At 46.2% G+C, this 12922-nt stretch overlaps 1 protein-coding gene across 1 annotated transcript in view; it reads left to right on the forward strand.

The window, feature by feature from the left end:
* The first annotated feature begins 3336 nt into the window (after positions 1 to 3336).
* Positions 3337 to 12922, forward strand: part of LOC136428890 (uncharacterized) — a 52211-nt gene continuing 42625 nt past the window's right edge. The window contains exons 1-3 of the mRNA XM_066418713.1: positions 3337 to 3656; positions 4756 to 5033; positions 9993 to 10065. Of these exons, the coding sequence (XP_066274810.1) occupies positions 5029 to 5033; positions 9993 to 10065 (78 nt within the window). The 5' untranslated portion in view covers positions 3337 to 3656; positions 4756 to 5028. The remainder of the gene's footprint in view (positions 3657 to 4755; positions 5034 to 9992; positions 10066 to 12922) is intronic.

Consider the following 12922-nt stretch of genomic DNA (forward strand, 5'->3'; position numbering starts at 1 on the left):
CAGTCAAACCTGCCCAAGGCGACCGCCCGGGGGACCGAGCAAAAACGGTCGGACAGGTGGTCGCGTTGAAGAGGTGGTCGCCTAGGCAGGTTTGACTGTATCAGCTGACTGGGGAAACTGAAATGTCGTATGACTTGACCTTTCAACTGGCCGATGCTCAGTGACCTCGCTGATATTTAATTCCCTTAATCTGTTTCCGTTCATTTTGACAGTATAGCCAGAAGGGGTTGTTAAGGACCGGTTGGGTTGCATGTGGAAGCTTCATTAGGGATCTTAAATAGGCCATTTAAGTACGATTTATTATCAATTTACTAAAGACTAGTCGGGTTAGTAACGGTTTGATAAGGGGGTCTTGTTCCAGTGAATTTTTATGACCCTTTGTCAGATTGAGGTATGACAAGTCAGGCTAGGGCGCAGCTACTGACGTCATGTGTTGTTGTGTCGTGAATGATTGGGTTGGAGTCAAACTGAGGGAAAAGTGGCAACGAACATCATGATTTTGGATGTACGGCAGTACAAGGTAGGATGTTACGTTTTATCAGTTAATTACATGTACGATACCACTGCAGTCCAAACTGTACAGGTACCACTGCTTCATAAGGACCACCTGATCAATATGACTACTTTTTGGTGGTCCCTTAGATTATTTTTTCCATTGACACAAGCATTACGAATCCTGTCTACAGTGACGACCTGTCCACACAGACCAGATTTTATCAGCCCTACCCTAGTGGTCTTCCGTGGGCGGTTTCGACCCTATACGACCCTATACCAATATGGACAAGTAGCATGGCTAGAGCTATTAGAAATGACAGTCAGGTCGATATGTACAGCGGACATGTTTTGATGTGTAGTGGTCTGAATTCACGGTTTATTTTTCCAACTGAAATCATCTGTTAGTGCCTTGAGCCCTTTGTTGTGAAATTCGTGTCTAGAACGGGTGGTTGAACATTGAAGGCACATGCAGGGGTCAAGTATGAACACAGTAGTAATATCCCAACCTCTCACTTCCTACTACTTTTGTCATGCCAAACGTTGGTCATTTTGAATAGTGAAATATTCAAGGCTGGGCCATATTCAATACGCAAGGCCAAAATTATTTAACTAAATACTTACGTAGTCACTAGGACTTTACATTTGTATTACAAGAAACCACTTCATGTTGTGGGGAGGGGGGCTACGTAGCTACCTTGCGTGCCTTCACGTCACACAGAGAACATTATGATTAGGCACAATAGATGCAAATTGCGGAACTGATATCTGGCTAGACCCATGGGTGACTAGACCCGCACTACTTCCACAGTTGTATCACACGAGTCAAACCAAGCTGAACTAACCTTTCGTCGTGATAGGTTTGATTTTTTTTCAACCTGAGCGATTCTTAGTCTGAGGGTATTGTCTGCTGTCGCATTTCTCACTACCGCTAGAGGTCGTATCAGGTCCTAACTTCAATTCCAATTCCGCGTTTACGTTAGTGCGACAGACAAAATTCGGAGCGATTTATCAAAATCATGAAAGGTTCTCTCGAAGCCTCCCTGTTGTTCTAAGATGTCATTTGTTTCGAACACTCGTGTATATACTATCATGCAGCTGCATTTTTTATTTTAGTTTAACAATGATGATATATAACGTTATAGGACGCAAGTTGTTTTGAATTCTTGCTTGAAAACCACCGAAATTAATGGCGAGGCAACGTCAAGGTCCCCCGTAACTTATAGTGGTCCTTTGATATAGCTAAGAGTCAGATGTTCAAACCAATCATGACCTAATTCAGTAAACGCTTTAGTTTACTCTTTTGGTTAAAAAAGAATACATATGTCACCGTATCGTGTTTTCAAACAAACATCGGCTCGCTGTCCAAAAGGGCCGAAGGAGACGTGTTTTACTGGCGGGGTGCATTACTGAAGATCAGTAACGCGTATTGTTTTAGCCTCCGGTGGGTCTCTAATTACCGTGTACTCACAATCACTTAGAGGGGATAAAGTGTAATGAAACACTGGACCCAGTCCAGGGCTCTAAACCGACCCATGTGCATTTTCTGATGTCGCGAAGGAGCAACCCGCTGAGTGTCTACTGTATGGAGTGTAAATGTCAAGGGATGTGGACTCAAGAAATGGCTCGAAGAGTGATTGAGAGAAAATAGCGTCTGCCAAGCCAGCATGGATACCCTTGCAATGGCCTAGGGGTTACTACTACCAGTGTTCTCCTTGCATATTCGGGAGGTCGGCGGTTCAAACCCCGGCCAGGTCAAACCAAAGACTTGAACAGATTGGTACAGACTGCTTTCTCTGCTTTATAATAGCGCTGTACACATTTGAGAAAGAGTATGGAAGTTGAACGCACCCACTACTACTACCAGTGGACTAGCCCCCTACTTTAGTGGTCTATGTGGCCCAAGGGCTTAGAAACGGAGATGGGCACTGCCCCTATACACACCGAAATGTGTGGGAAGGATTTTCAATTAAACCCGCATAGACGGCAGTGGTGGTTCGGATTAGAAGTAAAAGGTATGACGTAAATGAAAGTACCCCTATCCCTCCCTACCCACTGAACCTTCGTGTTAGAATATAAACACTATTGCTCAGGCCTTGACGAGGAGCATCTGACTATTCCTATGAAAGACCAAAACGACAATTCTAGACAGCTTCCTCAACTCAATTCTTACTGGTCCGAGGCATGATTCCAACCGGTCCGAGGCATTTCCAACCGGTCCGAGGCATGATTCCAACCGGTCCGCGATACATTTCATAAGGAAATGTATCGCGGACCGGTTAGAATTCTACCGCGGCACGTAAGGAATCGCGGACCGGTCGGAAATGCCTCGGAGCGGTTGGAATCATGCCTCGGACCGGTTGGAATCATGCCTCGGACCGGTAAGAATTGAGTTGAGGAAGCTGTCTAGAATTGTCGTTTGGGTCTTTCATATGTTCCTACACCAACATGTAGGTCACACGCCCGGTATGCGTGTGTTCGATTTACACCATACAGATCGCGTTTTACGTCCAATTAAAACATTGGGACGCGTCCAAGACGATGTGTTCGTTAGAACAGGTATTTGGCGAGGTTGGTGTTGACGTGACCAAAGGGTCCCGGGCGGCATTGGTGGCTCTGTTTACTGTGCACACGGTCAAACAAGCGACGCACAATATAAACGGAGTCGCAGTATTTTTTCTGTAACCAGATATTATCAACGTCTCTTCACAGTCGGCGAGTTGATTGTTGTCGTAGCCGCATTCCTCATTATTACTGTACAACAGCGTAACAATGTTTTTTGACACCCTATGCCAGCACCCCCCCCCCCCTCACAGTCAACCCACGGTGGCATATGTTAGAGCACAAATGGTCTGTCCCCATTCCAAGACAGGGAGGGCGGAGCACTAATTTGGCCCTGACTATGCAGCGGTAGTCAGGCAGCGATTCGCGTACCTTCTCCGCTCTCTCAGGATACTCGTGAAAACTGGTTCAGTCGGGTGCTCGGACGTTTGTGTCATGTCTTAATATAGCCGAGCGGCTTTCACTACGAGCTTACTGGACGAACGGCGCCACGCGTTGCTGGATATTTGTTGGCTTGCGTGGTGTCAGTCAGTAGCCTTGGATGCCTGCAGCGAGCGATGAGGAAGTTTTGTGGGGAAACTCGTCTTAAGGTTTGACGGAAGGTGAGTTTTTTTTTCTTAAGTGGGACAGGGCCGATATGGCGTAGTGTAGAGGGATAGGCACGTGCTGGACGCAGGAACGCGTGTAGCAGGCAATGGGCCATACAAAACTCGCAAATGTAGGTATAGTATGTATAGACTACGCTTAGCTGAACGTCATAACGTTATGCGGCCTTTAGGGTGTATATCTGAGTACGTTCCAGTGTAGCCAGTTCTAGCAAGCGTTCCGTGTTCACTAGTTTGCCTGCCCTTTCCTCTAAATGGAACACTACGGTAAATCATGTCGGACACTGAAGACCGTCGTTTGCCGCTGATCTACGGTACGTGACAAACCTGTCATCCTCTCTCGTTACAAGTGGCAGATAATGTGGGCACACATGGCCTTGTCACGAACGGACGACGATCCGCGCACTTGCCGTGCCTCAGGCCCCTGTCGCTTTTCCCGACGGGCGGGAGATTTATTCGCAGCCGTTATAAAGGCTATCGGACGTCATAGAGCCGTGTGGTGCATATGGAGAGAGATAGGTCATACCATATAAGCGACAGGTGAACTGTGGCTTTCATCGCTTGTTGGGCGGGACGGGCTGTCCGAAAGCAGACGACACTTTCTCTCACTAATGATTCCCGCCATTCTTCATTGCGTTAGACGACAAGTAACAATCAGTGAGTGATTCGATCACTGGTTTATCCCACTGTAAGGGTTCTAAAGGTTGGACCGGGTGTGTGGAAAGTGTTTCTCCCTCCTGGTACCCATAGGAACGTTTATCCTCGTCTGACGTCACGTTAATGTCACGCCGTGTCGTCAGGTGTTGCCGCGTCGCGCGTCCCTCTCAGCAGTGTGCCTGTGCCTCAGCTCCGGGCGCACCCTTCAGACCCTGCGGGTGGATGTACGCGTTTCTAGCTAGGCCCGACATGTAAACGAATCAAGGTCGCCTGTGGGAGAAGTGTTGGTTTATCTTTGAACATCTGCGAAGGCTGTGCCCCGGGGGCAGTGACAGGGCGTGCTTGTACGGTCGTCCGGTTTGAGTAGAGCGGGCAGCCCGTCCCCCGTGGCAGCGGCTATAGCAGGAGATTAATCTGAAGTCGTTCGTTTGATTTTCAGGCGGCGCTGAAGGATTAAAACCCCGGCGACGACTGGAGCAAACCAACCGTGGGAATACGGAGTGAGATTTTCCCGAGGAATGCGTCGGGAGAGCCGGGCGTTACGGACGGTAACGGTGGGTTGTATCGTACCGCGTATGTGCCTGGGATGGTACCGGACCAGATAGCGACGTGACACGGGAACGTTCGGATATATCGCCAAGCCACAAACCGCCGCCACATTCAGTCAACCGCCAGGATATCTACAGCCAAGACCCTATCAGGAACAGCGACAATGAGGTAAGCTCTATTTTTTCTACCAAGGAGGTTTTACTCAAAACTAGAACCTCCTTCTATTTACGTGTATACTCACTTAGAAAACGTGGCTTACTGCTATTACAAGTGTAAATGGCCAGTTTGGCACCTCAGTGATTTGGTAGTTAACGGTCATTAAGCAAAGTAATCACATAAGCTCATTGTGTCAACTTTAGGTAAGTGATGTGTGGTAGTTTAACGTACTGACAGCTAGCTCGTGGTTGGGACGTTAAAAACAACAACCCATTGCTTGCAAAGATCATTAAAAATGCATATGGTGACATGAATCCCGTGCCAAATGATTCAAATAGTCCAGAGAAGCGCAGCCAAACAGGTGAAACAGTACGTGGAAGTCGATTTTCCGTTACTTCCACCTCAAGAATGATCAAATAGTTTGATTCTTCCCTACTCCACTCGGTAAACAGACGTGAAATGATACCAGCCGGTTTGCACGGTGTCTTTAGCGTGAGGCATGCGGGCTGACATGCCGTGCCCCGCCGACCGTCCCTGTCCAACCCGCCCGGGTGAAATATCCGTGAGAAAACATAGGGGCGGAGTGGGTACAAGACTAGATTGTATCACTTTTAAACTGGTGAGTCTGTAGTGTAAGGTTGCAAGGGGTATAATTTTGAATTAAATATGTTTAACAATGTGACATTGTTAGGTCAACTAATTACTTACAAACCAGTACGCTCTGAACGTTACCATTAACTATGCATGAAACATGACAGAAATCAAAAACAACATTTTGGTAGCGAGCTAATTTCTTTTTTTCGGAGCTCCCATTTTGAATTCACCCCTCCCCAAAATTAACATAAAATGTTATCATGATAAACGTAAAAGGCAATATGTTGTAGTTCATCGTTATTTCACAAAATAGAGCTTAGAAATTCTGTACTCGCGTATTTAATTTTTGACTACATTCTTAAACGATTAACCAAATAGCCTACTTCCATAATATTTATAGTAGAGGGCTGGGTCTCTATGTGTGTTTTTGATATCTAGTTTGTAGCTACCATGTAGTTTGAAAGCCCAACTTAGCTTGACATGTGCACAGCCAATCGCACCCTTCGGCGTTTTGGGATACGTCCAAGAAATCCTCAGGACAACCATAGCAGAGTTCTGTATAGTTTCCGATCTGGAACAGTGTTTAGTTAAACATCCCCCTTCCAATCAGATAGCGTAAGGGTCGCGCAAGTCAGGTGTCTGCGTATTCCGTTTCCCTGACAGTCGATAACAAACGGCGATAACGTTAATATGAGAACGCGAACCGGGAAAATGTTACAGACGACGTCTTGTTACAGTTGTCTTGACCTTGAACCGGTTCTGAAGGTTGAAAATGACTTGAAACGGAGCCGGCTCGAAGTGTTTTTCCGTGGAATTGTTCCTAACTTCCTTTGACTCCGTTTTATCAGACGGATCCGAAGTTGTGCCATCCGGCCTCGGCGCACCTTTCATTATACGATGCTTGATTGCATCCGTCGTCGCCAACAATTGTTAATACAGAACAGGACCAGCCATTGGCAAGACTCACATTTAATTGAGTCCATACACGTTCTGTTCTAACTACAGCCAGATACTCTGATCCTTGAAAAACCCACATACAAGGCGAAACTAGTCTAATAAAGTTCTAAACGGGAAATATACGGCTACAGCTAGCGTCTTTTCTGAAGATGTGGCGTGAGTGTGTACGGTTGACTTGATCTTGTCCACTACTTTTTGCCTACAACAGGCAGACACGATGTGTCCTTTGTGGTCGATCGGCCCTTTCCCCTGCATAGCGTCAACCTAGTCAAGTGTTTATCAGACACTACATCACTGGAGTGAACCGTCGGGATTGACCTTAATTGTTCTTTGACGTCATGACCATGTACCGTTGTGTAACACATCACAGAACGCGTTGTCACAGATGTGTACTGTTGTTCTAACTTGTTCATTGTCGGTTGATGCTGTTACTCTGAAAATAGCCATGTGTGTATTTGTCTGTGTTTGTCTTGGGGTGGGGGGCAATGGTGCTTGATATTCAACAGTGGTACCGTAGGGAAAAGCATTCGCTTGGAACAAAGACGAGGATATTGTTGCATCGGAATCGACCCATTTACCTTCGTTTTGTTGCGGCACACACCTGCGCCGGCGGTGCATCAAAAAGTCTTTTGTTTCGCTCTAACTGACATACCTTTCCAACAGTTCACAATGGCCAGTACAGATCTAACTGTCTACACTGTGTCCTAGTTTCTGTGTTTGGTTGTTTTTGTCCGTATAGACAGAGCACAACGTTTACTTGGTGTCCGCCCCTGACCAGGGGAGGATGAGTAACCTGATACTAACATAACTTGTCCTAAGCCCTTTGTTTGAGGACGATTTGAGGCGTGTTGCTGTATGTGTATATGTGGCAACGTTTTTTTTTCTCTTGTCAGTCAATCTATCATCGTCGTCATGTACGTAGACAACGCACTGGTTGTTGTTGTAGGTAACTTTTGTTTCACATTTTAAACGTGCAATCAAACGTGTCTTTACCTTGAATGTACTGGATTAGATTTTCTGACGATTGAGAGAATTTACATCGACTGAAAGTAGGGCAGCAGTCATGCAGGTGACCCTACGTGTACCCTCGCCAGGTGTGCGTGTACCTGAAGTATATTTGATAAGATCTTACGTGACGCAAGAAAGGTACAAGAACTTTTGTAAGATCTACTATAGATACACAAAAGTAGATACGAAAACTAACAAAAACAATCGACCTACCCACGACCTTGTTACCGACTTCCGACCCTGACCTAGGCCATGGGAAGGATGGCAGTAGTCGGGAGGCCATGGTCGGCTATGTGTGACAGTGGCTTACGCGGACAGTATGATCTGGGTCCTCTACTATTGATGTCTGTTCCTGCGGGTTCGAAGTCAATAAGTACAGGTTTTTGGCTTCTTTCACTCATCCCATATTTTGCATTCAATTACTGGTACCTACAATCAAAGTGCGACCGCACATCACTAAAAGCGCGGGTAGAGTACACTTGCGCCAATAGATGCACAAAGCTTAGCGATCGGACTTCTCTAATGTTAACGTTGATGTCTGTCCTTACGGGTGCGAAGCCAATAACTCCAGGGTTTTGGCTTATTCTATGCATCCCGTTTTCTGTATTCAATTACTGGTACCTACAGTCAAAGTCCTGCCGCACACCGATGGCATTTACTCCTGGCTCGAAACCATGTCATCCCGGGATGAAGACAATCTAAACCAAACAGCCCACCTGGAGCACTGCCCGCGCCACATACCTCACAACTCGCGCCAAAACTGGTGATTATTTTGATTGACAGCTCGAGACAGATCATGAACAATCCACCACTTACTGTCTTGACGTTTTGATACATGACAATGCATCAGTAGGGGATCACAGAAGTAAACAAAGAAACAAAGAAACAAATATATGTAAACAAAAGTGTTTGAGATGAGAGTCTAAAGAGTATAATAATGAAGAGCAAGCTTTTTAATCTACTTTCATCAGTATTGGTGTTGTTTTGCTTATACCCCCATTCCACTTGGACGGCGCTCTCACCGCGCTCTCACGGCGACCTCATTTTGGCCAGATCGCCGTGAGAGCGCCGACAGCTCGGCGAGAGCGCCATTGAGATCGCCGACAGCGCCGTAAGAGCGCCGACAGCGCGACGAGAGCGCCATGCGCGCCGTCACCTCGGCGATGGTTTTGAACATGCTCAAAACCTTCGCCGTGAGAGCGCCGAGGATGGCGATCAAAAAACGAGCACCGAGAGAGCGCCGAGAGAGCGCGGAGCGAGCGCGGTGAGCGCCGTGAGAGCGCCGTGAGAGCGCGGTGAGCGCCGTGAGAGCGCCCAAGGTGGGATCAAAGGGCCGCAGCGAGCGCTCAAGGATCGCAGCGAGCGCTCTATGAGGATTGAATTGTCTTAACTGTAGTTCAAACAAATTTCATTCTTGACGTGGTGTATCTTGAATTTTTGGGAATTTTGTGGTCGAATCATAGTTTTGCTCGTGCACGTGGGTAATGCAAATTGACGAATACCTACAAGTACTTGCTTCCATTCAAATTAAGTTCCCTCCAAGTTTTATTGTCAGTGGTTCAAAATGTGTTTCAAAATTCTGTGATTTACGTTTCTATTATAACGTAGAATGATAAAATGTATTTATTGCAAACAGTTTACATGACAGACAACACAGAAAAAACAAGTTGATCATACATATATTACTACACACGCTGAGCGATGACTTAAGACACACACTGAGCGACCGTGCAGCGACTAAGATTGAATCTGTTTTCCCCTTGATTTTATCATTCAAATATGATGCAAGAGGTAAAGGCATGACTGAGAAGACAACAAAGCACACAAAACGTAACAAAAATTCGTTTTTTATCTCTGGAATTCGTTGAGTGATCTGTGAAATCTTTTAAAAGTTGCTGACATTTGACATTTTGGTCGCGCTGAGAGCGCGCAAGGGTCGCCGTAGAGATTCCACTTGAGCACGTTTTCCAAGAGTTCGGCGCTCTCACGGCGCTCTGGACCATTTTAGGTCGCCGTGAGAGCGCGGTGAGAGCGCCGTCCAAGTGGAATGGGGGTATAAGTTAAATTCTTATGTAATAAACACACACACAAACACACACACACACGTACACGTACACGTACACGTACACGTACACGTACACGTACACGTACACGTACACGTACACGTACACGTACACGTACACACGTACACACTCGGAATCAACCCCTCCTAGCCCGTCTCTTACACAGTTCCAGACCGAGAAAAGTTTACAAGGTAAGTTACATACAGCGACATTACCATACAGCTAAACGTAGCTAGGTCAAAGCACTTAGCTGATGTTCCACAGAACCTGAATAGTTGGACCAGGCTCTAACATATACAGACCTGACCCGGGGATTTAGACCACTGACTGTTCTGTGTTGTTCTGACAGATACCAGCTGCTGATGGTGGCGCTCCTGAGCTGGGTGGGGGTGCCGACAAGGGGACAGGATTACAACCAGAATGTAAGTAAAGTTACGCAAACACATAATGCGCGTACTCTTTTGGGCAACATTCACAGGGTGTACCTACTAAGAATGGTGCCATGTTTGTGTTTCTTTTACACTGAGGTTGACAAGGGATAGGGGTATCTCACTGTCTTCGAATTCTATGTGAAGTAAGAGGTATGTGTGATGACACAATTACAGTGCTTGCGACAATATATGTGCGTATTTGTTTGAATCAGTGAAATAAGGTGCCTGATTTAGGACATTATGGATTATTGTAAAGGTTTGGTTATTCATCAAATCCTCGATATATATGAACGTGGACGTAATGTCTACGTCATGAATGCATCAATCAAATCGATAAGTTTATTGCGAACCAAAGTTGACCTGTAATTTCCAACACAATAATTGGACTTTTCTAAATTTTCGACTGATCAACTCGTCTTTGTCAAGGAAGTGAGCAATACATCTCTTCTGTGACATCACGCTTTACATATAGAACACGTGAGCAGTGAATCGTATGTTAGAGAAAGTCTATGGCGCCCCCCGTCTCTGTTGAGGGATGGATATAAAGCCAGTCAGTCTAGGTTTCTTTTTTCGTCCTCTCAGTCCCCTCAGTTTTAGCCCATCAGCCCCCCCCCCCACCGGCACGGACAAAGTGGCCTGGATTTTGCTCTTCCGTTTTAAACTAAGTACTTCCAGCAATGAACTTGACTCGTACATAGATAGTCTGACATCTGGTACAAGACACAGACATACATCACTTAACTCACCGTGGGGCCGCGAGTAGGAGGACTGCGAACTTTTTATCGTGCATGGGAGCTTCTAAAACAATATGTCAAGCAACCCAAATCAGGTTTATAAGGTATGGCTGGCTTCATCTGATATCTCTAAAGTACAATTAAGGTATGTATTTACTTTTGACAAACACTTTATGAAAGGGACACCATGTCCTTACGATGAATATTCAACTGTCATCTAGATTGTTTAGGCATAATCGGGCTTAAATGTACAGACAACCAGTCATGCATTTATGTCTTTAAGAAACTTTCGGAAAAATAGATAAAACGCGCACAGAAATGTTATACTATTTTGCATGTGAAGACATTGACTAGTCTGCGTAGGTTTCTAGTTTTGACCCCTCAGTCTTCCCCCATCAATCCCCCACCGGCACAGACAAAGTGGCCTGGATTTCGTTTCCGTTTTAAACTAAATGTTTCCAGCATTGAACTTGACTCGTACAAAGATAGTCTTGACATCTGGTAGAAGACACGAACTGCATACCTCACTTAGCTCACCGTGGGACCTCGAGTAAGGATACTGCGAACTGTTTATCATACATGGGAGGCTTCTAAAACTATATGTCAGGCAAACCGGATCAGGTTTATAGGGTACGGCTGGTTAATATTTCCTAAGTACAATCGTAGTATGTACTTGTGACAAACGCAGCTATATAAAAGGGGCACTATGTCTTTGAACTTTACGATGAATATGCAACTATTATCTACATTGTATTGGCATAATTGGGTAAAAATGTGCAGAGAACCTGTCGTGCATTTGTGTCTTTAAGAATCATACCTTAAAGAATTTAGAAAATAAATCAAACGCGCGGAAATGTTGCATCATTTTTAATGGGAAGGCATTGACTAGTCTGTGTGCTGTGCACGCTTCTTGTTTCGTCCCCCCAGTCTTAGCCCATCAACCTCCCACCGGCACAGACAAAGTGGCCTGGATTTCGCTCTTCCGTTTTAAACTAAGTACTTCCAGCATTGAACTTGACTCGTACAAAGATAGTCTGACATCTGGTACAAGACACGAACATACCTCACTTAGATCACCGTGGGACTGTGAACTGTTTATCATGCTTGGGAGCTTCTAGACCTATCGTGGAGTGACCTTGGAACTCAAAACGCAGCTAAGTAAGGTCGGGTCAAGTGATGTTACGTGCTAGAAGGCACTTCTCGCGAGCTCCTGTGGCAATGAAGACAAGATCCTCAGCGATACCGTGAAGATAAAAGGGTACGGTCACACGTGTGGGCTGCTGGGAGTGGATCTCGTGGTACGTTTGCCTTACCTGCGGTGTTATGAGTCGCCCTGTTTGCTTGTTTGAAGTACGGGGGATGGTGGGGAGTGGTGGCTAAGGCCTGCTGCCCGGGCTGCCCGCGCGTGTGGCCCGGGTCGCGTGATCCCAACGGCGGGAGACTTTTGTAAGTACGTTCCGGTCACGAAGAGCACAGTATAGGCAGGGAAAAACGGTCGAAGAGACGACGGTTTGAAATTTTATCTACAGGGTCAGATGGGAGAACCGTTTCCAGACGCCTCCTGTTAGCCGCACTCCTCAAGAGCAAGACTGTCGCTCCGATCATAAAAGAGCACAGTCTAGGCAAGGGAAAATGGTCGAAACGATGATGGTTTGATATTTTATCTATGGAGTCAGGTGGGGAAGCCGTTTCCAGACGGCTCCTGTTAGCCTTACTCCCAAAGAACAAGACTCTGGCGTCATCAAGAGCACAGTCTAGGCAAGTAAAAAACGGTCGCAGCGACGACGGGTTGAAATTTCATTTACGGGGTCAGGTGGGAAAACCGTTTTCAGACGGCTCGGTTAGCCTCTCTCCCCAAGAACAAGACATTCGCGTTCCGGTCACTAAGAGCAGAGTGTAGGCAAGGAAAAAAGACGACGGTTTAATATTTTATCTACGGGGTCAGGTGGGAAAACCGTGTCCATGCGGCTCCTGTTAGCCTCACTCCGCAAGAACAAGACACTCGCGTTCCGGTCATCAAGAGCACAGTGTAGGCAAGGAAAAACGACGACGCCTCGATATTTTATCTACGAGGTCAGGTTTGAAAACCCTTTCCAGACGGCTCGAGTTAGCCC

The sequence above is a fragment of the Branchiostoma lanceolatum genome, chromosome 2 (genome assembly GCF_035083965.1).
Source record: "Branchiostoma lanceolatum isolate klBraLanc5 chromosome 2, klBraLanc5.hap2, whole genome shotgun sequence".
NCBI classification, from domain to species: Eukaryota; Metazoa; Chordata; class Leptocardii; order Amphioxiformes; family Branchiostomatidae; genus Branchiostoma; species Branchiostoma lanceolatum.